General features: G+C 46.1%; 1 protein-coding gene across 1 annotated transcript in view; it reads left to right on the forward strand.

Annotated features, from left to right (window-relative positions):
• SEZ6L (seizure related 6 homolog like) overlaps positions 1 to 24,689 on the forward strand; it is a 193,644-nt gene extending 168,955 nt beyond the window's left edge. The window contains exons 14-18 of the mRNA XM_060118330.1: positions 15,166 to 15,360; positions 18,318 to 18,350; positions 20,125 to 20,239; positions 21,589 to 21,691; positions 24,653 to 24,689. Of these exons, the coding sequence (XP_059974313.1) occupies positions 15,166 to 15,360; positions 18,318 to 18,350; positions 20,125 to 20,239; positions 21,589 to 21,691; positions 24,653 to 24,682 (476 nt within the window). The 3' untranslated portion in view covers positions 24,683 to 24,689. The remainder of the gene's footprint in view (positions 1 to 15,165; positions 15,361 to 18,317; positions 18,351 to 20,124; positions 20,240 to 21,588; positions 21,692 to 24,652) is intronic.
• The last annotated feature ends 2,012 nt before the right edge of the window (positions 24,690 to 26,701 follow it).

The following is a 26,701-nucleotide window of genomic DNA, read 5'->3' on the forward strand; positions in this document are numbered from 1 at the left end:
TGAAGCATAGTTGATTTCCAATGTTGAGTTAATTACTGCTATACAGCAAAGTGATTCAGTTATACATATATATACAGTCTTTTTTTATATACTTTTCCATTATTGTTTATCATAGGCTATTGAACATGGTTCTCTGTGCCATCCAGTAGGACCTTGCTGCTTATCCACTCCATATATAAAAGCCTACATCTGCTGACCCCAGCCTCCCACCCCATCCCTCCCCCAACCCCCTTGACAACCACCAGTCTGTTTTCTATGTCCATGAGTCTGTTTCTGTTTCGCAGATAGGCTCATTTGTGTCATATTTTAGATTCCACGTATACATGATATCATATGGTATTTGTCTTTCTCTTTCTGACTTACTTCACTTTGCATTATAATCTCTAGTTGCATCTATGTTGCCCCAAATGGCATTATTTTATTCTGTTTTATGGCTGAGTAGTATTCCATCGTATATATGTACCACATCTTCTTTATCCATTTATCTGTCGATGGACATTTAGGTTGTTTCCATGTCTTGGTTGTTGTGAATAGTGCTGCTATGAACATAAGGGCACATATATCTTTTTGGATTAGAGTTTTGTCCAGATATATGCCCAGGAGTGGCATTGCTGGATCATATGGTAAGAATTTGACTATTTTTTAAAATAAATTTCTATTCAAAAAAAATTTATTTATTTACTTAGCGCTGGGTCTTAGTTGTGGCACACAGGATCTTTGTTGCAGCATGCGGGCTCTTAGTTGTTTCATGTGGGCTCTTAGTTGCGGCATACAGACTTCTTAGTTGTGGCATGCGAACTCTTAGTTGTGGCATGCGGACTCTTAGTTGCGGCATGCAGACTTCTTAATTGTGGCATGTGGATTCTTAGTTGAGGCATGCGGACTCTTAGTTGCGGCATGCATGTGGGATCTAGTTCCCCGACTAGGGATCGAACCCAGGCCCCTGCATTGGGAGCGTGGAGTCTTACCCACTGGACCACCAGGGAAGTCCCTGAATTTGACTATTTTAGATGCATCCTATAAGTAGAACCAGACAGTATTTGTCCTTTTGTGACTGGCTTATTTCACTCAGCATAATATCCTCGAGGTCCATCCATGTTGTCACATATGGCAGAATTTCCTTCTTTTTCAAAGCTGAGTGATATGCCATCGTATGTATACACCACGTTTACTGTATCCATTCATCCATCAGTGATGTTTGTTTCCACATCTTGGCTAGTGGAAATAGTGCTGCAATGAACACAGTGGTGCTAAAATCTCTTCAAGATCCTGATTTCAGTTATTTGGGGTAAATACCCAGAAGAGGGATTGCTGGATCATAATGCTTGTTCTATCTTTAATTGTTTGAGGAACCTTCTCACTGTTTTCCATAGCGGCTGTACCATTTTGCATTCCCACCAAGGGTTCCCTCTTCTTCATGCCCTCACCAACTCTTGCTGTCTTTTGTTTCTTTGATAATAGCCATCCTACCATGTGTGAGGTGATATCTTATTGTAGTTTTGATTAGCATCTCCCTGATGACCATGGCGTTGAGCATCTTTCGTGTACATGTTGGCCATTTGTATATCTTCTTTGGAGAAATGTCTATTCAAGTCCTTTGCCCATTTTTTAATTGGGTTATTTGTTTGTCGGCTGTTGAGTTGTAGGAGTTCCTTATGTATTTTGGAAATTAACCCCTTATCAGATACATGGTTTGCAAATATGTTCTCTCATTCAGTACATTCAAGATTTCTCTCACTGATTGTTTTCTTTGAAATTGGACCCTTATCTGACACCATACACAAAAATCAACTCAAAATGGTTAAAGACTTAAATGTAAGACCTGAGACTGTAAAAATTCTAGAAGAAAACATAGGGGAAAAGCTCCCTGACATTGGTCTTGGCAATGATTTCACACATATGACACCAAAGGCACAGGCAACAAAAGCAAATATAGACAAGTGGGAATTCATCGCCGTAAAAAGCTCTGCACAGAAAAGGAGAGACTTTATTATTCTGTTTGCACAAGTAACAGGGAATCTTGGACCACACAACCCTTAGTCCTAGAATTTAGTCTGAGTGAGTCCTAGAATTTAGTCTGAGTCCTAGAATTTCAGAGCTGAAGGGAATCTGGGAGATAAAATGCAATTGAGGATAACCTTGAGATAAAACACAGCTGCCCTCATTTTACAGATAATAAAAATAGTTGTTATCTATCAACTGTGTAAGACATTTTGCTAAGCATGTTATATGTATTTGTGAACATATATGTATATATGTGTACAGTATGTGTGTATATACATGCACGTATACATTAAGGAAACTAAAGCTCAGAGGAAAATACAGATAACAGTAGTTATCATGTGTAAAATACATTGCTAACTAGATTTTATATATATATATATGTATTTTTGTGAATGTATATATGTGCACACACACATATAAATGCATGTGTGGAGGGGGGGATGTAAAGGAAATTGATTCTCAAAGGGAAGTATGACTAAGGTCACAAACTTCTTTGTGGGCAGAGCTAGGATTCCGATTTAGGGCTCTGATCTCCAAGGCCAGCATCCCTTCCACCAGCCTGGCGCCGCCATCATTTCACCATGGGTGGCAGGGCGCAAACTCACACAGGGCTGTCCCAGTGGAATTGTAGTCTATGGTCCTAACCCCTTAGCCACCACCACATCCCTTCCCAGTCCCCAGACCTTTGGGCCAAGTTCTGACACTGACTGGTTGGTTCCTGTTTGGGGCTTAATTGTGTCCCCCAAAAAACAATGTCAAAGTCCTAACCCCCAGGGCCTGTAACCATGAGGTTTGGGGAAATAGGGTCTTTGCAGATATCATCAAGTTAAGATGAGGTCATACCAGATTACGGTGGGCGTTAATCCAGTGACCTGGTGTCCTTACAAGAAGAGGGAAATTTGGACTCACATGGAGACACAGACATAGGGAGAGCATCGCGTGATGACAGAGGCAGTGATGGGAGTGTTGTACCTGCAAGTCAAGGATGCCAAGAATTGCCAGAGACCACCAGAAGCTAGGGAGAGGCAGGGAAGCATCCTCCTTCCGGAGGTTTCAGAGGGAGCAGGGCTTCTAGCCTCCAGAGCTATGAGACAAGGAATGACTGTCGTCCTACGGCTCCTGATTGTGGCACTTTGTTACAGCAGCCCAAGAAGCAAATACAACTCCCACTTCCCCTTTAAAATACTGAAAGGTGGAAATATTTTTTTAAAAGAAAGAAAAGGCACCTCACTAATGAGGCACAGCCTCCAAAGACCCTCTGGGCTGCAGCACCTGCTGGGTTTCCGAGAAGCAGCCCCGGTCCCTCCGGGGCCGCCGCCTTTCCCCAAGATCTGCAGAGCTCCGGTGAGAAGTTGTTCCTGACACCCATGCTAATGAGTTCACGAGTCAAGCTCGGTGCCAGGAGGCACGCCATCCTCCTCTCAGATGTCAGGAGAACCCAGCATGGGGTTCCAGCATTGATCCAGGCAGGTGAGGCCGACGGGAGATGATACACGAGGCAGGAGGATAGTCAGATTCTAGCAGCGAGGTGCCCAGACTGAGGGGCGGTTGTATCTGGGTTCTGAGAGTATTTTTAACAAGGTTAGTGGACATAAAACAGCTTTTTTTTTTTTTTTTGCGGTACGCAGGCCTCTCACTGCTGTGGCCTCTCCCGTTGCGGAGCACAGGCTCCGGACGTGCAGGCTCAGCAGCCATGGCTCACGGGCCCAGCCTCTTTGCAGCATGTGGGATCTTCCCGGACCGGGGCACGAACCCGCGTCCCCTGCATCGGCAGGCGGACTCTCAACCACTGCACCACCAGGGAAGCCCTATTTTTTTAAATTAATTAATTTATTTATTTTTGGCTGCATTGGGTCTTCGTTGCTGCACACGGGCTTTCTCTAGTTGTGACGAGCAGGGGCTACTCTTCGTTGCGGTGCGTGGGCTTCTCATTGTGGTGGCTTCTCTTGTTGCGGAGCACAGGCTCTAGCCAAGTGGGCTTCAGTAGCTGTGACACGCGGTCTCAGTAGTTGTGGCACGTGGGCTGTAGAGCGCAGGCTCAGTAGTTGCGGCACACGGCTTAGTTGCTCCGCGGCATGTGGGATCTTCCCAGACCAGGGCTTGAACCCTTGTCCCCTGCATTGGCAGGCGGATTCTTAACCACTCTGCCACCAGGGAAGTCCAATAAAACAGCTTTAAGATGTTTCTTCTGCTGAACCAAGGAAACAGCCCTGATTTGACGAGCACCTTGGCTGTGCCCAGCCCTTCCCCAACATTCACACGTTTAACCCTCACAAAACTGCATGAATGGTTTGCATGTCCACTTAAAAGCAGGCAGAGAAGGCCCAGAGAGGGTGAGCAGCTTTCCTGAGGTCACATAGCAGGGAAGGGGAAAACCCAGGATTCCAGCTAAAGCCTGCCTAACCCCCAAAGTGTCTTCTTCCTACCTCGGACTCTGCAGCCCTGGTTCCCGGGTGAAGCTCTGGGGCTCTACCATTGACCAAGACTTTGCACCAACAAGCAAATCGTATAAGCTCTGGACATCTGCAGCCTCTGTTCACAGTCACTTGCCAACGCCATCGTTTGGTCCAGCTGGGACTCAAAGCCATGTCTTTTCACTCCTGGTCCATTTACCCCAGGCCACTTCAAGAACAGACAGGTCAGGCATAGGTAGAGGGAAGAGTCTGAAATTTGCTGTCAGACCCACCTCCAGCTCTTCTGTGTGACCTTGGACCAGTAGCTTGCTCTCTCTGGACCTAGGGCCCCCATCTGTGAAAACGGATTACTGCTTCCTACCACGCAGGTTTGTTGGATATAATTTGGTCATTTAACAAGTCCTCTTATCTGCAGGTGCATGCTAGGACAGAGGTTCCCAAACTTTCTCAACTCCCAGTATCTTTGGAGTGTCAGGATTGTTTTGTAGATTTCCTAGGCCAGAATACCTAACAATTCTATTTATTAAGCAGTTAGGTCCAAATCACTTAATAAGCAGCTATATCCTGACAACTTAGGAGCTGCTTGAAAAAGGAATGCACATAAATTGAGAGAAAAGATTGTAAAATTTTTATTTCGTTCTTAAATAACACTTATTTACAATTACAGTAATAATCCAACTACTGCTGCGGGAGTGTGTGTGCCTGCTGGGCTCTGCCAAACTTCTCAAACTCTTAGCATCAAACTCGACTCTGCCACCTGCATCTCCTGTTCCACACTGATTTTGTCACAGTTCTTGCTTTTTAGCACAGCAACCACAGAAAACCTACCTTTGCAAAGATGGGGCATCATCAAAAAGAATGTAGCTCCATTGTGAAGCAGTTATACTCCAATAAAGATGTTTAAAAAAGTAAATAAACTACAATCTATATGCACCCCCCCCCCCGAAAAAAAGAATGTAGCTCAATCTGATGTTAAAACTGTGAACTTTCTCAAGCTAAGAGTTCACATGAGGCTGGAAGATGTCACTGTGTCTCTTCAACATTTTTTAAAAATCTCACAGCACCCCTGTGAGTTCATGGTGGCACCCGGGGGCATCATGGTGTATAGTTCGGGAACACTGGTGTTAGGTCCTGAAAATATGGCAGAAATGCTGCAATATATAAACAGACACAGTCTGCATTGTCAGGGAGCCTGGGGTCTATTGAAGATGGGGGAGGAGAAACAAGTCTATGAAAGAAAGAACAATGGATCCGCAGTATCACCTCCTCCAGAAGGGCCTCCCTGACTGCCTAGGCTAGGTCATGTTTCTCTCATCTGCACTCCCATGGCTCCTATAGCTACACAGCACTTGCTGCAGCTTATCAAAATGATCTGTTTATATGTTCAGAGACTCAAACACATACCTTGCTTGCTAGGAATGTATCCAATTGGTTCTTGTATCCCTTGGGCCCAGCAGGCTCAAAAAATGACAGTATTTGTTACTATTACTGTCATCGTCCCTGTTAGCAATACTAATGCAGTCTTTATTGAGTTTCGTGGCTTCATTGCAGCTTCCCTTCTTTGGTGGCGACATGGTAGATGGCTGCTGGGGGTCCCATCCAGAAGACATAAACCACAGCATGAAAAGTAATGAGGCTCTGACAAAGACAAGCGAGGGTTTTGTGGGTGGCTCTCCAGAGAGGCCTGTAGGGATTCCCCAGGAGGCCCTGGCCCTTCACAGCCCTGCCCCCAGAACACCACAAATACGAGATGTGGAGATTTCCTGACCTGGATAGAAGCCACATGGCCAGACGGTGGCCACAGTAAAAGTTTCCATTGATGAATCATCCCCAGCGGCCTCACCTCGGCCAGCATGCCAGGCCCTAGCTGGGTGCCCTTCTTCATTTAAAAATTCCTGTCTCTGAGGAAGCAGTAGCTCAGAGCAATTCACGATAGCCCAGGGAATTTGGGCAGGAGAAGCGCCCTTCATTATAGCAGAACCGTTAAGTGCACAGGACTTCAAATCCAGCAGGTCAGGTTTGCATCTCAGCCCTGCCACTTGCCAGCTGCGTGACTTTGAAGAAGGCAAAGCCGGTGTCCTCATCAGAAAGAATGATCATACCAACCATCAATATAGACGCTCATAACAGTGTGTCTGCTGTCTAATAAGTGCTCAGTTAACACTGGTTGCTAATTACCACTCAGTTTCACTGCTCCACTACTGTAGAGTATATTACAAATCATTCATAGCAATAACCAAGAAACCTGATTTTGAGCATTTCGTACAAATGTGCTCTAAAAATGTACATTTTTTCCTGTACTTAAAGGGAGGGGGGGAATGGGAGGAAGATAAAAATGAGGGTAGGTTTGTGGTTATGTCTATAAGACCATCAGTCCAAGCCACTTGAATTCCTGGGAGAGAACAGGTTGAAATCACACGGATTGCCGTCAGAATTGTTTAAACCTTAGACACGTGATTCTCAACCAGGGGTGAATCTGCTCCCCAGGGGACAATTGTCAAAGGCAGTTTCTAGAGACATCTATTGGTTGTCACAACAGGGGAAGAGGAGTACTACTGGCATCTAGTGGGCAGAGGCCGGGATGCTGCCCAACATCCTACAGGGCACAGGACAGCCCCACCACAAAGAATTACCCAGCCCAAAATGTCAGCAGCATCTAAGCTGAGAAAACCTGCCTTAAACCATCTTATTTCAAAGTGTGGGTGCCTCCTCGGTGTAGGAATGTCATTGACCAGCCACATCTCAGCTTAAGAGTGGGGTCTTGGTCCAGTCTATATACGTAGCAGGCAGGAAAAAGCGAAGTCCAGAGACATGAATTGATTCACCCAGGGTAACACAGTGGATCCCGGCCTCCAATTTCAGATTCAAGTCACTTCCCTCATCACTTTCCTGCCATCTTCTGGGAGCTGAAGATAAATACAGATGCCTTCAAAGACAGCTGGTTTCTGCCAGAGGTGGAATTCCATGTGGAATTCTTCTCAGACTCTTACTGATGGTCGGGTCAAAATTGAATTGGATTGACTTTGGAGGGAAAGACTCAAATCTTAACTCAGCCACTTCCTTCTTGTGGGACCTTTCACAAGAGACCTTCTCCTGAGCCTCAGTTTCCTCATCTGTAAAATGGCTGTATGGTGCGGTGATTAACAGTGGACTTGGACCACTTGGATTTGAATCCTATCTCTCCCACTAACTAGCTTGACAGGTTACCCAGCGAGATACCCAACAGTTCTGTGCTTCATCTGCACCGATATAAAATGGGGAGAGTCATAACAATGTCTGTGCCTTGGGGTTGTTGGAATAATTAACTGAGTTTATGGATACAAAAGCTCCAAATAGTGCCTGGCTCATAGAATGCTCTCAGTAAATTTTGGCTATTCTGGTCAGTACTGTTACCATCTTTAAAGATTTAGGGGAGGATTAGAAATAATATTTGCAAGTCATCTGGTACAGAATGGGTATTTGAATACTTTGGAAATCAGTGGATTAAATTATTAATTTCTTAACCATGTCAAGACACCAGAGCTGCAGTTCTGAGCCCTAAACCCTTCAGCCCTAAAGTTCTGGCTGGACTTTAAGAGTCTATTTCTGGGGCCTCCCTGGTGGCGCAGTGGTTGAGAGTCCGCCTGCCGATGCAGGGGATACGGGTTCGTGTCCCGGTCTGGGAGGATCCCATGTGCCGCGGAGCGGCTGGGCCCGTGAGCCATGGCCGCTGGGCCTGCGCATCCGGAGCCTGCGCATCCGGAGCCTGTGCTCCGCAACGGGGGAGGCCACAGCAGTGGGAGGCCCGCATACCACAAAAAAAAAAAAAAAAAAAAAAAAAAAAGAGTCTATTTCTGTTTTGTAAATCAGTTCATTTGTACCAGTTTTTTAGATTCCACATATAAGTGATATCATATGGTATCTTTCTTTCTCTGTCTGACTGACTTCACTTTGTATGGTCATCTCTAGGTCCATCCATGTTGCTGCGAATAGCATTATTTCATTCTTTTTTATGGCTGAGTAATATTCCATGGGGTGTGTGTGTGTGTGTGTGTGTGTGTGTGTGTATTCCACATGTTTATCCATTCATCTGTCGATGGACATTTAGGTTGCTTCCATGTCTTGGCTATTGTAAATGGTTCTGCATGTATCTTTTTGAATTACAATTTTCTCTGGGTATATATGCTCAGGGAGTGGGATTGCTGGATCATATGGTAACTCTATTCTTAGTTTTTTAAGGAACCTCCGTACTGTTTTCCATAGTGGCTGCACCAATTTACATTCCCACCAACAGTGTAGGAGGGTTCCCTTTTCTCCACACTCTCCAGCATTTGTTATATGTAGACTTTTTTTTTTTTTTTTTTTTTTTTTTTTTTTTTTTTTTTGTGATACGCGGGCCTCTCACTGTTGTGGCCTCTCCCATTGCAGAGCACAGGCTCCGGACGCGCAGGCTCAGCGGCCATGGCTCAGGGGCCCAGCCGCTCTGCGGCATGTGGGATCTTCCCGGACCGAGGCACGAACCCGTGTCCCCTGCATCGGCAGGCGGACTCTCAACCACTGCGCCACCAGGGAAGCCCATTTGTAGACTTTTTGATGATGGCCATTCTGACCGCTGTGAGGTGGTACCCCATTATAGTTTTGATTTGCATTTCTCTAATAATTAGCGGCGTGGAGCATCTTTTCATGTGCCTCTTGGCCATCAGTATGTCTTCTTTGCTGGCTGGACTTTAGAATCACCTGGGGAGCTTTAATAAGAATATTTGGGGGGGACTGATTAAAATTCCTTAGGGGGCAGAGCCGGCTCACTGAATAACCTAGGGTGATTCTACTATGAAGCCAGGTGAGAACAGCTGAGGACACCTCCCCCTCATCCTCCTGGACCTGCTGTCAGTCTCTTCCTTTACCTCCAGGTCCAAGAATTTGTCCTTTGTCACTTTCTATCTCCGCAGGGCCAGGACAGTGCCTGGTACAGGAAATACTGTGGAATACATGAACATTAAGTTACATGAAGGCGGGGGCCCTGTCTGTCTTGCTCATTGCTGTATGTCCAGGGCCTGGCACATAGAAGGTGCTCAAGAAATATTTGTTATACTCATTAATCTGTTCATTTATGAAAGAAAATTCCAGGGAAAGTTTGTAGGGAAATCCTTCTGCATTGCCACTGCCACCTGCTGGCCACTCTGCTACACTGCAGGTGATACACTTGTTTGTTTTGTTTGTCTTAAGGATTTATCTTCTCTTAAGGATCACTTACTGGGAAGCTGGATTCCCAGGAGGGTGAGAAGCCAAGGAATCAGATCAGCACTTACCTGGGGTCTGAGTCTTCAGTCTCTCCCAGTATAGCACTAGATTTCCAGGTTTCCTCTGAAAACCTTCCCTGACCTTCCCACCTCTGACTGACTCAGTGAGGTTTCTGCTCTGTGTTTCTTCCATCACAGCTGCTGCCAAGCACTGGGTTGCAATTACCTGATAACTGTTCCTCTCCCCCACTAGACTGAGTCCTGGGAAAACAGGAACCATGCTTCTTTATTTCCCTGCTCTGTACCAGCTCCTAGCACAAGCCTGGAACATAGGGACAGAGCAAATGTCTGCTGGACTGAAAAAAAAATTTTTTTAAACCCAAAGGGTGAATTTTAGACTCTGGAAGTTCATCAACTGTAAAGTGTAGTGCATGGGGCTGCATTTCCCAAGGAGTATTATATACTCCACTGGCGATACCCATGTGGCTTTAGACAGTGCCCAGATTAACTTTTCAATGTTAAGAAAATCTTTAAAAATAAAACTGACATTTGAAACCTGTGATTATAAGAATGTTATTATTTGGGGTGAGGCTAAATTATGTAACACTGTTTAAATGGAAAAATAAGTTAATAGAAATTTTTAAAAAGATTAAGTAAACAATAGTAAAGTTGGGTTGAAAGTATGACCAAAATTGTAAAACCCAGAAAAATAACCATCGTTTACTGGGTGCTACTATATGTTGCTCACCCTCACATGCATGAGCTCATTTCATCATCATAGCAACCCTGTGATCTATCCCATTTCACAGATGAGGACGTTGAGGCTCACAGAGGTCAAATATCTTACCCACAGGTGCATAACTAGGATCTGAATCCCGGGCCATTAGGCACTTGAGCCCAAGAACTTCTATTCTGTAATCTTTCAGTTGAATTGATGTAAGGTCTTTCAAGAAACATTTATTGGGCACCTACTGTGTGCCAGACTGCTGAAGATATAGCAGTGAGTAAAAGCCAACCCCAGCTCCACAGAGCCCAGCCAGGTTGAAGAGCAAACTTTCAGAGGAATCACTAGGACATGGGTGCAGGGTTTGGGTCATGATGTTATTACCTGTGTATATTATAAAAGTAAGGCGTGCCCAACCTGTTTTTAAAACGATACATCAATATGCTATATAGGACTATAAAATGTAAAAGGAAAATTTTCCCTAACTACAGCTCATACCCCAGGCACACTCTGCAAGGTTAATGATACCTTACCAGTCCTTCTAGGTGTCTTCCATGGACACATAATACAATGCTGTCTTTAAGGGTCCCTGTGATTGATTGAAGGAAGGCATTGTGGTTTGACCGGGGACCCAGACCTGGTAACACTGGCTGTTCTCAAGTGCCCGTGGGTGAACTTCAACCATAGAGATGACCTTGGTTTAGTGGAGGGATGAGCTTTGGTCAGGCATCAGCTGAACCACCTGGCACCTCATTCCTGGGAGTGTGAACTGAAGGGAAGGCTAGTCAATATCTCTGCCTCTCTCTCAGCTGCTCTCACAGCCCCGCCCCCGCCGACTTAGGGGGTCTCCTCCAGGTGCCCCTAACTCTTTTGAGCTTCTCTCTCTGACAGCAACTGCCGTCTCTTTTTGTTTAGTTGTCCGTTTACATTTGTTTGCCCGCTTAGCGCATTGAGACCACAGTCTCTGGAGGGCAGGAATGGTGTCTGATTCGCCTTCTGGCCCCGCTGCTGGGTGCGTTGTCTGGCATGCAATAAACACTTGCTAAATGTTTTCTGAATAAAAGCATGAGCACCTGCCAAGGTGCATCTGCATTGTCGTGCAAGATGCACCCCTAGCCACCCAGCGACCCAGCAAGTCCCTTTCTACAGGCTGGCTTCCTGGATTGCAGGTATGGGAGGAAAACAGTTCTTCACCCCTGATGAAGGCTGCTATTGAATTACAAAGAAAAAAATCTTTCAACCTCAAGAGGTTGGAACCCTAGGAACCTTAGGAACCTTCTAAGCCAGGTCCCTGTTGACCCACCCATTCAAAGAGATCAAAGCCCCAATTCCTCATTAGTGGTGATTACTGTCACTAAAACATAGTCATTCATTCATTTGTTCCTTGGAAAGGTGATACATTAAAATGCCTTCCTAAATGTCAGGCAGGTACCATGTGTAGAACAATAGGGAGTGGTAAGGATTGTGTCTAACTGGGGAACATATTTCTTATCTAAGGCGGACAGCTTCTACTCAACGCCATGTGAGTTGGGTGCTTGGGCTCCAGGTCACAATCATTGCCATGTAGTTATGTGAACCCAGTATTGTCTTACCTTCCAATGTTTCAGAAGAAGCCAGAGATTCAGATTATTACATGAAATACCCTGATTTGCACAAGCTAAGTAGAGCCCATGTGTAGGTCAAATTCACAGGGACATAGGGTCTAGTTGGGACTTCTGTTCTACTATGTGCCATCCACCATTTCCATGGGGCAAGTGGTTATATCTGTTTCATTCACCTCCGCGTCCTCAGTGCTACATATGTGTTGGCACATAATAGGTGTTCAGTAAACATTCATTGACCTAATGAATGAATGAGTGCTTCCTGTGATGCAGGCAAGGTGCTAGGCACTGGAATTCCTGACCTGAACGTAAGATGAGTTTCCAGCCTGGGAGTGAGTGGGCAAGGTGAGACTCAAACAGCGCTATAAAAGGTTCTGAAGCTGCGATGGAGGTCTGTGAAGGTTATAGAACAGGGTTCCAAGGACAGGGGAATTCATGCTGCTGGGGACAGATCTGGCTCCTTGGGGGAATTCTTGAGATCTGCCTTGTAAAATAAGATGCTTGAAACAACCCATATCTATTGTCTTACAGTTTCTATGGGTCTGGAGACTGGGAACAGCTTAACTGGGTCCTTTGGTTCAGGATCTCTCATAAGAGAGACCTGGGGCTGGAGTCTCATCTGAAGGCTCAGTCGGGGGAAGGATCCACTTCCAAGCTTTGGAGCTCCTACTCCAAAGACAGTGGAGAGTCTGCTAGCAAGACAGAACTACAGTCTTATATAACATCTTCACGGAAGTGACAGCCCTTCGTCTTGGCTGTATTGATACTTTATTGGTTGGAAGTGAGTCCCAGGTCCTGCTACAAAGAGCTGCAAAGAGCGTTAATACCAGCAGGTGAAGATTATCAAGGGCTGTCTTAGCCTTTCCACTGCACTCTCCTTTATTATTATTTTTTATTGGAGTATAATTGCTTTACAGTGTTGTGCCAGTTTCTGCTGTACAATGAAGCAAATCAGCTGCATGTATACGCATATCCCCTCCCGCTTGGACCTCCCTCCCACCCCCCTCCCCATCCCACCCCTCTAGGTCATCACTGAGCACCAAGCTGAGCTGCCTGTGCTATACAGCAGGTTCCGACTAGCTATCTATTTTACACATGGTAGTGTATTTATGTCACTCTCCTTTAGATAGGAAGGGGAAGGGCATCTCAGACAGAGGGAACAGCATAGGCAAAGCACAAAGGGGTGAAACAGAGTAACCCATCTGGCAAAATGTGACTAGTTCGATGTAAAGTGAGGAACCATTTGAGAGGGAGGCAGGAAGCAGATGGACAAAGCCCTAATAGCCCAGTCTGGAGACCCTGCCTCTTCTCCAAGCGCAGTGGAATCACCAGGTGTGAAATAATAAAAGAGCCACCTGCTCCACGTTCTACATCGAGGGCCTGCAGAGTCAGGATGATGGCAGGCTGGGGGGTTACACTAGTAAGTTGCAAAAATCACTCAGATATTACAGGAATCCTTCAGGTAAAAGAGACAGCAGGTCATCTCTTCCGAGTTTCACTAATCAAGTGAGTATTGGAAGCTGTGGACAGAAGCTTGTTTCTCTGAAACATGTATGGCAGGTGCAGCTGTGATATGTAAAGACTTGGGTCTTTGTACAGCAAAGCAAGATCCTGAAGGAACAAAATGTTTTAGGATTTGGCGTAGAAAACCCCTTGTTCTCTGTTTGTGGGAATGTAAAATGGTGCTGCCACTGTAGAAAACGGGATGGTGGTTCCTCAGAAAGTGACATGTAGGATTACTGTATGGTCCAGAAATCCCACTTCTGGGTATCTAGCCACAGATTGAAGGCAGGGTCTCAAAGAGGTATTTGCACACCCATGTTCATAGCAGCATTATTCACAATAGCCGAAAGGGGAAGCCATTCAAGTGTCCATTGGTGGATGGATGAATAAACAAAATGTTTGTCCAGCCATACAATGGAATATGATTCAGCCTTAAAAAGGAAGGAAATGCTGACACATGCTACAGCATGGATGACCCTTGAGGACATTATGTTCAGTGTAATAAGCCAGTCGCAAAAAGACAAATACTGGATGATTCCACTTATGTGTGGTCCCTAGAGTAGTCAGAGTCATAGAGACAGAAAGTAGAATGGTGGTTGCCAAGGGCTGGTTGGGAGGGGAGATGGGGAGTCAGTGTTTAATGGGGACAGAGTTTCCATGTGGGAAGATAAAGAGTTCTGGAGATTGTACAACAGTGGGAATGTATTTGACACGACTGAACTGTATACTTAAAATGGTGAAGATGGTAAATTTTATATTATGTAGATTTTACCCAGTTTAAATTTTTTAATAATAAGAACTTTTAACGTTTCAGGACGTGTAGTCCTGCGTGCACAGCAGTTTTTGCTGGCTTTCCAGTCTATCCAGGTGCTGAAAAGGAACTAGATCACACACTGGCCCTGGAATGGGTCAGGCTGTCAGGTTCAACTCTCCAATAAGTCTTAAGCTAGCAGGTGTCATTTATGATGCTCCTACTGTACATGTTAGGGTCATTTATGCTCCTACTGTATACCAGGCCCTGAGCTTCCAGCATGCCTGAACAGGCTCATCTCCAGTGAGGGAGACTGATAGTAAATAATTAAATACAATACAGTGTATGCAGTGCTGTGGTGGAGGAAGAGCCGGAGAGATTAGTGACTCAGGGAGCGTCAGGGAAGGCTTCCTGAAGGAGGAGATATGAGGACTGAGTATTGAAAAACAAGACATATCCAGGCTGTGTGGGCAGGTGAGGTATAAGGTGAGAAGCAGGAGGAATATTTCATAATGTAGCAACACCACCGCCCATTATTTACTGAGTACTTACATTTCAAGGGCGTGCTAAGCAATTGCGCACATTATCTTGTTTAATCTTCCAGGTCCCTGTGAGATAGGTACTGCTGTTATTGCCATTTTAGTGATGAGGAAACTGAGGCTCAGAGAGGTTGTGGCCCTTGCTGGAGGTCACACAGCTAGTAAGTAGCAGAACCCAGATTTTTAACCCAGATTCCACAGCTTAGTATATCGTACTGTGCCCACGTGTAACCCATGCCCCGAGGTGGGAGAGGGAAAGGTGAGTTTGAGGAGTGAGCAACAGTTCAGTGCAAGGTGGGGATGCAGAGAAATGATGCTGGAGAGACTGGCCTCAGATCACACAGGCTCTGAGTAGGAGTCCCCAGAGATTTACATCGTCTCATCAGAGCTCCTTTTGGCTTGCATTTCAGCGGAGGAGTCCCTCGCATGTGACAACCCAGGGTTACCTGAAAATGGGTACCAAATCCTGTACAAACGACTCTACCTGCCAGGAGAGTCCCTCACCTTCATGTGCTATGAGGGCTTCGAGCTTATGGGCGAAGTGACGATTCGATGCATCCTGGGACAGCCATCCCACTGGAATGGGCCACTGCCCGTCTGTAAAGGTAAAGAAACCACCGCCTCCCCACCCCCGGAGTCCCGGGGGATGAGGGACCCAGAGATGTAAAGACTGACTTGCAGCGATTCTAAACTTATTCTAAAAAGCCAGGCTACTGTGTTTCACTAAATCTAAGACACCACCGTTATTTTCTGCACTGCTGAGAAAGGACATGGCTGCCAATTAAACTATGACACAGTGCCTTCTCCTTGCTTAGCATTTTTGTTTTTACTTACTGAAAGAGCTTAGGTTTTTATCATAAAGGAGAGGCAGCCTGCTTTTGACTCCTGCTTGGACAGCGTGGCTGAAAAGTTTCCCGCCTCCTGCACCCCCTTCTCACAACCACTTGGTTATGAGACACCCCCCATCTCAGAGATGGTGAAAAGGGGGGGAAGTGTATTTTAGAATCAGTGAACCACTCATCGTTGAAGTTAAGTTAGGGCACACCTAGTGAGATTTGGATCCATTTATCCGCATCTTTGAGGTGTGAAATTCATAATCATATCCTAAGTATGTTCAACACTTTAGGCAAGTGGATTTAACCTTTTATGGTGTTAGTACCCTTTTGAGAATCAGGCAGAAAGCTCTGAATTCTCTCCCTCGGGGGGGACCAAAACATGCAGTTTTACATGTCTACTTGGGAACCCGTAACTTCAGCGGATCCCCAAATGCTCGTTCGTGAAGTTCAGCGTTAAGGCTTAAAAGTACTTTCCCGGCCAGAACTTATACTCCTGGGTGTAGGCACAAAGTAACTGAAAACAGGTATTCAAACCAACACTTGTACAAATGATCGTAGCAGCATTCTTCACAAAAGATGGAAACCGCCCAAATGTCCATCAGCTGGTGAATGGATAAGCAGAATGTGGCATGTTCATATAAGGGAATATTGTTCAGCCGTAAAAAGGAATGCTATAACATGGATGCACCTTGAAAAGGTTATGCTCAGTGAAAAGAAGCCAGACACAAAAGGTCACATACTGTATGATTCAATTTGAATGAAATATCCAGAACAGGTAAATCCATAGAGATGGAACTCAGAGCTCCCCAGGGGCTGGTGGGGAGGGAAGAGTAACTGCTTAATTGATACTGAATCTCCTTTTGAGATGATGAAAATGTTTTAGAACTAGATAGAGGTGATGCTTGCACAACATTGTGAATGTACTAAATGCCCCTGAATTGGACACTGAATTAAAATGGTTAATTTTATGTCATGTGAATTGTACCCATAAAAAAAGATTTTCCCTGCATCACCTCATTGAAGCCTCTTGACCATCCTCTGAGATAGGTGAGCCGTCATACCCATTTCACAGATGTGGACAGAGAGGCTCACAGAGGTTAAGTGACTTACCCCAAACCACACAACTGGTACAAGACAAATCTAGGATTAGAACCCACTTCTGCTAATTATAAATTCCCTGCCTTTGAAAGCCCACCAGGTGAGGCAGTCCTAGCCCCTCAGGTACGACAGACCGTCTAGCAGGAAAGACACTGTCTTGGGAGACCACTGCCCTTTTCTCTCCTCTCCACTTCCACTCCTGTGGCCCACCCTGCCAACTCTGTAATGAAATAATAAATCACTTCCTCTTCCCCAAAAAAGTGGGGTCCATCGTTTGTGGTCTGGAGTTGGAGAAATGACAGAGCGCCCGTGTGAGGCCACCCCCTGGGACTCATGGGCCCTGGGTTCCCAAGGACGCCGCCCTGGCAGGTCCAGGAAAGGGCCCAGGAAGCTGCCTCTTAGCACATGCCCCCGGGGCCCACTGATCACACTCAGAGGTTCAACATTTCCTTCCATTTCTAAGATTTCATGGAAGCTCATGCCCTCCCAGACACGTAATCAAGGTCCCATTCATGTCTTGGGTAGGAAGCATCTGCCTTAATCTTCCCATTTTCCTGATGCCCTGGCTCCAGAGATGTCTGCAGTCAGTTAGTTAGTTAGCTTTTTTGTCGGCTGGTTTTGTTATCGTCACATGATAACGATGAAAGTCACAGAGTCACTTTGACCAAAGCTCTAACTAGGAAATCTCCGTATTATGTAGGACACGGCTGTTGCTGGGCCTTTGGGGGCCAGCTCCTCCCACGACCTTATCATGCAATCTTTGCATCGAAGCCCTTCACTCGGGGGGTCTTGCATCCCTGAACCCTGTCCCTGTGGGTCTGTTTTTGTGCTCAGCTATCATGATGACTTGGATGCCAAAGTGTGAAGACACCGGCCCCCATCATCCTGAACTTCCGGAGAAGTTGTACAGGGAATCCAGGGGAATAAACCAACTCCAGAGAGTTCCAGTCTATGGCAATGAAGGAATGAAAATATGGAGTAAAAACCCTATATTCCAAATCAATATGGAATAAAAGTGAAATTAGAAAGGTTCATATAAATGTATATTTCAAAGCAGGAAAACAGTTTGACCTCTGGCTGGGCTCAGGATTTCGGATTTGGAATTTTGTCTTGCCCCTCGCCATTCATCAGCCTTGGTCCGACACAAAAACACTGAAGAGACCAGGACTATGTAGTTAAGAGCAAAGGCCCAAGAAAGCCAAGCAAGTTTAAATCCTGCCTCCATCACTTAGGAGCAGTGTGGTGTCAGAGAAATCATTTCACTTCTCTGAACCTCTGTTTGCTTATCTGTTAAATGGGGATGAGAATAATATCTACCTAATGAGATTGTTGTGAGTGTTAAGTGAGCAAATACATATAAAGCTTTTGATGCCCAGTATCTGACATTTGGTGAGTATTCAGTAATTATTGTCCTTTTCCTTTCATATCTGTCTCATCTCTCAGGAACTTAGGAAGGGAATGAGGCATTTCCACTAATTCCAGTAGCCTAAGATTTAAAAAAATTAACAAACAAAACCACAGCACTACAGCAAAGCATGGAGTGGACTTTTGCACCTAATTTGGGGGGTGCTTCATGCAAACAGAGTCAATTCACTTGACATTGACCAATGCTCCAATTTCTCTTTCAGTTAATCAAGACAGCTTTGAACATGCTTTAGAAGGTGAGTCCCATGAAGAAAAAAATCCCATAAATCAAGCTAATAGCAGAAAGCAAGGGAAGGTCCTTGGAGCTCCTTATCGAGGCGCTTAACAGAAAATTAAGCAAAAATTCTACCTTCACACTGCTGAAGATAATTTCAAAACAAATGACACTGTAAAGAAAAAAAAATCATTGAATTTGCAACTTATAGTCCTAACTATGACCCAAAAGAGATTTGATGCCCGTTCTGTTCATGATGACGAGGTAAAAACATCTGGTAGTTCACGTGCCTGAGAAACACATACCCTCTTGTAAAACTTTTCAGCCATGTGGTGCTCTTTGGGGGAGCTAAATCCAGAGATGCCTCACCTTTCATGCTGAGCAAGCTCCTGCAGGGTTTTGGGAGGGAAAGGTCTTCCCCAGGGGATGCTCTGTGGTCTGTTTTCCCCTCCATCTTTTTCTTCCCCAAAATAGCTGTCCCTGGATCCCCCTTGTTTTCTGTTCTTGTTAGAAATTACCAAGTGAGATATATTAATGTGGAACAGATGCTAAAAGTGATCCAGGATTTTGTTTTATCTTCCCTTTTCAATGCATCCCACACATAAAATGTTCTGCATTTCTGTATAACCTTCGTTCAGTTTGGTACAAAACCACTCACTGGGCTGTCGTATCAGGAAAAAAATAACATGTTTTGTTAAAAAAAAAGTTTTAACCAATTGGACAGTTTTTTAAATTATTTTTGGAGCCACTTATCTTTCTGACAATAAATTGTTCACTCGGAATCTGGGGCAGTGGAAATTACATGTCATTAGTTGCTCTCTTCTGCAACAGATGACATTTTAATCCAAGCAGACAGAGCCGGAGTTCAAATATATGTGTAGGCTGTGGGGAGCATGTATCAGTCACTCCGCTAGAAGAAGAAGGGCATCTGTGGTGTTAGGCTCTACACAGGCCCTTCCTTTGCTGTCTTGCACCGGCCAGTGGACCATGAGAACATCTCAAAGGCCTGGGTTGCTCAGAGGGTGTGAGGCCATCATAATGTTCTGGGCTCGCACATTCATCATGGGTATTAAGATTGATTTTTCAGACCCAAGGAGTGGTGGTTAACGGATTGCAGATTTGCATAACGCCGAGCTCTGTTAGACGTGGCTGTGGAGAACGGCAGAGGAAAATGTGTCCAGAAGGGATGTGGAGCCTGCCTTCAAGCCTTGCTCGGAAAACGCCCCCTTCCCCCCCTCCACCTCCACAATAAGCATCAGAGTTCTTGTGATTTCCTCTAACCACTGGGAGGTAGCGGGAGGCCCCAGGTGAGGCCAAGAGGGTTGCCTGAGAGTGTGCAGCCGTGGCCTCTGAGGATGAAAACTGTCTTCACGGTTAGGGTGTCATGGGGTGTGCAGTTGGGGTGTCATGAGGTGTGCAGGTACCGAGCACTGACCCAGCTGCCCAGCGCCCTCTGCTGGAGGGTCTGATTGAGCAGGTCTGGGAGGGACCTCTGTCTTCTCCATGGACTGTCAAGCAAATCTGCCTTTCCAGTTAGCACATTGGGGATTTTCTCCAAGTCTTCCCTGGAATTGGATTTTAACCAGATTTCAAGTGATGACCACCCCATCCAGGAATGGGTCTGGGGCTCTGTTGCCAAGAACCAGCACCATTTCCTTTACTCTCTGCCTCTTCTCCCTTCTGGAGATGGTTCTCCATTGGCTGGCTCTGTGACATTAGGTCTTGGAGTGGGTGCAGGGCTGGGAGGGCGGGTACTCCCCTGGGAGCCAGGTGCCCTCACTGGCTTGTGCATTTAGTAGCAGAAGCGGCAGCTGAGACGTCTCTGGAAGGGGGAAACATGGCACTGGCTATCTTCATCCCAGTCCTCATCATCTCCTTACTGCTGGGAGGAGCCTACATTTACATCACCAGGTATGGGGCTTCGGGTGGGAGTGGGGCTCTCACCCACTCAGCGACCAGCGTGCTGGGGGGCTGGGCTCGTCACTGGACCCTGAGCCTCAGGGTCTCCACTCTTGGGGACAGTAGCATTTGTGTGATTGAAGGGATGGTGTGATTCAATTCAGCTCTGAGAAATATTTAGATCGTGCGCCTGCCAACCCTTCATGGTAGGAGGGCTGAGCATGCAGCAACAAATCAGACAGACACTCTCCTGACCTCACAGAGCTAATGTTTAATGGGAGAGAGAGACATTTCCTATCGCCAGGCACACTGACTCATTCTTTCCTTCATTCACTCATTCATTCCCTCACTTATTCAACACGTATGTATTGACAGTCTAATGTCAGTGTCCCAGGTGTCGGGGATCATAGAATGTGCCTTTAATAAGGAAGGAAGGTATTCATCTGTGGCTAGCATATTCACTAATTCGTTCAATTTCACAATTGAACACCGACTCTGTACCAGGCCATTTTCTGGGCTCTAAGATCATCGTCATGATCAAAACAAAAGGAAATCGTTGACATGTAGGGCACAGGTTCTAATGGGGGAAGAGAGACAATAAGTAAAGTATAATATAAAAGTAAGTAGTACATTAGAAGGTGAAAAATGCAGGGAGAAAAAGAAAACTTAGAGAAAAAGGGAGCTGGGGTGGGGCAGTGGTTGCATTTTAAGTTGGGGGGGTGGGTAGAGGAGGCCCCGGTGAGAAATCACATTTGAGTACGAGCTTGAAAGCAACAGTGAGTAAACTATGCAGCATATCTGGGAGGGGAGGATTCCAGGCAGAGAAGCAGCATGTGCAAAGGCCCTGAGGCAGGCATTTGCCTACTCTAAATGGTCCCTGTGGAGCTCACAGTCTGGAAGGGGGAGAGGAGAAATACACACATGATCACACACTATAATAAACACAATAAAGGAAAGAGACAGGGTGTGGGAACAGAGACCAGATCTAAACAGGTGGTCAGGGAAGGCCGCTCTGAGGCAACGCAGTATATGCTTAATAAATGCTCATTATTATTGCGCTTGCTCTTTGCATTAAAGAGGGACTTGTATCATCTTACAGGAGAAAACACATTAAGCTCCAGTAAGGGGAGGTCCGGGGCTTTAAGGATCACTGACTGGGTTAGAAATTGAGAGCAATTATGATTTCAGCTTTCACCCCACTCGGATTCTAACCTACGAGAGGCCGTCTCCACACATCCTCCTTGTTATCCATGGAGGTGCCCATGCTCAGGAAGTGGCACCCACTGTTCCCCCGTGGGACTGCAAGGTGCCTCCTCGTCCAGGAAAAGTAACTTCTCTTCCCTTCACCGTCTCTTCTCCAGATGCCGCTATTACTCCAACCTCCGCCTGCCCCTGATGTACTCCCACCCCTACAGCCAGATCACCGTGGAAACCGAGTTCGACAACCCCATTTACGAGACAGGGGTGAGTGGGTCTCTCTTCTCTCCCTGGTGCCTCCCTCTTTGCTCTGAATCCATTGACATCAAAACGGGAGGTTTAATTTCCTTTTGCTCATGATGCTGCTGGCAGAAAGGCATGGCCAGTGGTCCTCCTGTCTCATCCCCGCCAAGACCCCTATTGAAGTAAATGCTGGAGAACTCAGCTCGTTCTAGGAATTGATGACAAGCCTGTAACTCTTTGTTCTTAGCAGAATGGTCACAGAAAGAAGGGGCTGCACCAGAGACCCATGGAGAGACAGCTGAAATGGGTCAGAGCCCAGCGGTGGCCTGGTGGCAGTGGGCAGCATTCCCAACATCTTATTAAACTACATTCCTTATTGAATGGCAGTGTGCACCATGCCCACACATTTGAGCAGCAGCCTTGTGTTGGTACTAGGGACACGGCTGAACCAAATAGACACAGTCCTTCCGTTAATGAGCTTATAATCTCACAAAGGAGACAGATATCAATAGTAGTAGTAGTAGTAGTAGTAGTAGTAATGGTAATAGTAATATTATGGGCCAGGCACCTTAAATGCATAATCCCCTTGAATCCTTGTAACTCTCTTTGTGATGGATTCTCTAGTTATTTCTGATTGACTGATGAGGACATTGAGGTTCAGGGAGAGGAAAAACGATTTGATCAAGATTGCACACAGGACTTCCCTGGTGGCGCAGTGGTTGAGAGTCTGCCTGCCGATGCAGGGGTCGCGGGTTCATGCCCCGGTCTGGGAGGATCCCACGTGCCATGGAGCGGCTGGGCCCATGAGCCATGGCCGCTGAGCCTGCGCGTCTGGAGCCTGTGCTCTGCAACGGGAGAGGCCACAACAGTGAGAGGCCCACGTACCACAAAAAAAAAAAAAAAAAGATTGCACACAGCCAGAACACACAACCTGCAGCCAGGATGCAAACTCTGTTAGACTCTCTTGCCTCTCCTTGAACCTCAAACAATCAAATATGCCAGTGAATATCTTGATTGCAACAAACCATAATTTTTAAGGGCCAACCATAATTTTTAAGGTCCATGAAAGAAATTGGACAGGGTGCTATGAGTGTATGATGGGGTGGGAGAAGGCCATCTCATCTCATCTTTGAGAAAGCTGAGTCATATAAGGTGGCTGAAGAAGACGCCAGGAAGACAGGAGAGCACATGCAAAGGCCCAGAGGCATGTGTGAAGAACAAGAAGGCTGGTCATGAGTTTGCAAAACCACAACCCTTCAAATTCACTGTGTGATGACATACAATCATCTCCCAATATTGGGGGCGTAAACTTGACTCGTTCCTTGTCCGTGCTGACCTTCCTTCACTCCTGCTTCCTCTGACCTCCTGTTGGTTGTCAATTGATGTGTAACAATATTTTTGCACATTTAGGAGCCTAAAGGACACACATTTATTACCCCATAGAACCTGTAGGTCAGGAGTCCAGGCACAGCTCATGTAGGTTCTCTGCTCCAGGACTCACAGGCTACAATCAAGGTGCCAGTCAAGGCTGCAGTCTCATCTGTGGCTTGACTGGGGAAGGATCACTTCCAAGCTCACATGACTGTTGATAGCATCCAGTTTCTGGCAGGTCGTTGGACTGAGGGGCTCAGTTTCTTGCATGCTGTCAACCTCAGTTCCTTTCTGTGTGTCCCTCTCCATAGAACAACTCACAACATGGCAGCTTGATTTTTCAGAGTCACCGAGAGAGAGAGAGAGAGAGAGGTCACAATCCTACAAAATATAAACATGGAAGTGACATCCTAGCACCTTTGCTGTATTCTGTTGCTTAGAAGCAAATCATAGGTTCTGCATACAGTTAAGGGGAAGGGATCATACAAGGAATGTGGATACCAGGAGGTTGGGGACCGTGAGGCCCACCTTGGAGCCTGCCCCCCAAACTTCCATCTACCATGAAGCACAGACAGAATTGCTTATCTGTGTTGCCCCAGTGGGAACTGTAGACCTCCATTAAAGCACGTGACAGTGACATGGGGCCGAGCCTATGACTTCTTATATCTCCCTACTCCTCTGCCCTGGGGCCCTGGAGTACATTACACACACTCCAATGAGTATTGGAGAAATTGAACTGGTTGCTGCCTACATGTTGTGGTCATTTTAGATATGGCACTGGTAAGACAAGGTCATATGTTATTTTACATTGTGTATAGCTTGTTTCTGAATCCTCAGAGAAGGTCAAGCTGATGAAAAATAGCACTTTAGAAACTAGACCTTATTTTTTTTTTTTTTTTTTTTTTTTTTTTTTTCGGTATGCGGGCCTCTCACTGTTGTGGCCTCCCCCGTTGCGGAGCACAGGCTCCGGACGCGCAGGCCCAGCGGCCATGGCTCACGGGCCCAGCCGCTCCGCGGCATATGGGATCCTCCCAGACCGGGGCACGAACCCGTATCCCCTGCATCGGCAGGCGGACTCTCAACCACTTGCGCCACCAGGGAGGCCCGAAACTAGACCTTATTAAGACTTATTCGTATATGTATCAGTCACCTAGCACTATGTTAATGCCGAGTAACAATCCCAAAACTCAGTCGCTCAAAGTAACAAGCGTTAATTTGCTCATCAGTCCATGGGACAGTGTTTCCAGGTAGTTTCAGCTGGGTGGTAGTCCTGGTTTGGCAGTGCTCACTCACACATCTGTGGTTGGCTGATGACTCAGCTCTGCTGTCCATGACTCTCATCTTCTTGCTGGTGCTAAAGGCCATCAAGGCATGCTCTACTCATGGTGAAGGGAGAAGGGCAGGACACCAGCAGCAGAAACAGGCACTTTTCAAGCCCCTCTTATGACCCACTTTCCCATAGCCCATTGGTAAAAGCAAGTCAAGTTTAGAGTAAAGAGCACTGCAAAGTCCTATGTCCAATATCTTGGATACAGAGAAGGGTGAAGATCCAGAACGATTCATGAGTCACTCTGCCACACGGGGTCAACAGATCTGTGCTTCTCTCTCTCACAGGAAACCAGAGAGTATGAAGTTTCCATCTAGAGAGAACTCCACGTGAGAAGGGAACTTAGAAATACAAACTCAACTACAACCTCCTCGAGAAATTCATCCAGAGACCATGTGGCATTTGATGGAAAGCCCAGAGTGCCGGCTGTCTTTTCTTTAGACTCTTTACTGAAGACTTTCTGTTTTCTTCACTGTATTTATTATATTTAAAATCGAAATAGATGTGGTTGAATGTATTGCAGCTGCAGCCAAATTTGTGGTACAGCTTCAATCCTGAAGGCAGGTAGAGGACCTGTAAAATAGCAAACACAGCAGTGGAGGGAAGAGGAAAAACAACAACAACAACAAGCTGTTTCTCCCATCAGCAATGCCATGCTACGGCTGCATCAAATTGCATGCATCTTCAGGATCCATGCCCATGGTGTTTTTCATACAAATCTAAGTCCCAAGATTAGGTTGGAAAGGGTATTTCTTGTTGGATTAACTTGGGTTGAAATTTAGCACGGAGACTTAAACAGCACTACTCCAAAACCAGTCTGTTTTCTCCCTTCCAATTTCCCCAGCTTCTAAAAGAACCTGCCCCGTCTCCTCCCTCCCACGGCCCCTCTGAAGGCAGCAAAGGTGTTACATAAACATTCTCTTTCACCACCCTGGCCTCGCTGGATGCTGGCAAACTAAGAAAATGTTTTCTTTCTATAAAGGTGACAGATGACAAAGGAAAGTTTTCAGAGAAGATGAGAGATCTGAGAGTTCCAGTGAAGAAGTGGATGAGGGGGAAAGCTGGCTAAGGGAATCGAGAGAATAAAATGTTCTTTTCCGTGATACTCTTTCAACGATGAAAGGGCAGGTAATTTATGCTCCAAGGGCCAGAATCGATCACCTTGTTCAACAAGGCCACCCTCAAGCTGCGATGATAGATCCGTAGTCTTTGCAGGCGTGAGCAGCACCGTCCATAGTGTTAAGAGGCTTTGGGTTGCAGGGGAGAAATCCAGGGGTGAGCTCTGTTTCCCTCCCGGGGTGCTGCACTGCCAGAGCCCTCAAAATAGGGGAGACTCAAGTGCACTGTCACTCTAAAAGGTGGCACCTTCAGAATACACTTGCAATCAAGTATTTTGGAGGGAGGGAGGGTCCTATGAGAAGAAACTACTTTTCTATTCTCTGAAGCTCTGCCCGGATGTTGGATGGTGGCATGAATGCTTGACCACAGAGGTGCCGAGGAACAGGAACGGGGGGCTTAAAGCCACGACGGCATCCACATCACACGATTTGAACTCCAGTGAGGAGAGAAGGAGGAATTGTAGGCCAGAAAGGAACTCTTAGCATCTCATTAATCCTGCATCCTGGTATTTTGTCAGAGCCCTTTCACCTCAACCCAGTAGGACTGGTGAGTGTGTGATTATCTGGAAGATTCTTTTCTAAATATAGGTGTAAAGAGAAGGCAAGGGGTGAGGATGCTTGGAAGGAAAAGTTCATGTGAGGCTAATTCATCTCCCTAGTGTCAGCCAGTGGCTCAGAGAGGCACACCGGCCCAGTGGCTTTTGGGGTACTCTTTGGAGCCTTCCCATGCTCCCTAGAATTGTTTTAAATCAGCTGGTTTTCAAACAAGACCTTTCTGGCTGCCATGCCTTTGGGAGAATGGCTGGGAGTCCATGTTTTGGTAGCTTGCTTAGGAAGCATCTGAAACAGAATATGGTGGTTGGCTTTGCGCGCGCGCACACACACACACCACGCACACACACGCACATCCCCTCCTCCCAGCCGGGACCGTGGACCTCAGCCTTGGGGGGGTCTGAGGCCCAAATATTTTCCTTCTGCCAGAAAAGAATCCTGCACAGCTGCTCCTTCAAGCATGCATTCATGATGCACAGCAAGAGATCATAAAAGGCTGCTGTCCAGCTGCCCAAAGCCCACCCCATTTTATGAAAGAACCAGAGGAGAAGTGTTCCAGACCATTAATGAGCAATGTCATGTCTGGAGAAAGACCAGCAATGCAAATAATGCACACTTTTTTTTTGAAGGCAGAATCAAATCTTTGCTTTTATATCTATTTGATGC

This window comes from Mesoplodon densirostris, chromosome 15 (assembly GCF_025265405.1).
Source record: "Mesoplodon densirostris isolate mMesDen1 chromosome 15, mMesDen1 primary haplotype, whole genome shotgun sequence".
Taxonomy (NCBI): domain Eukaryota; kingdom Metazoa; phylum Chordata; class Mammalia; order Artiodactyla; family Ziphiidae; genus Mesoplodon; species Mesoplodon densirostris.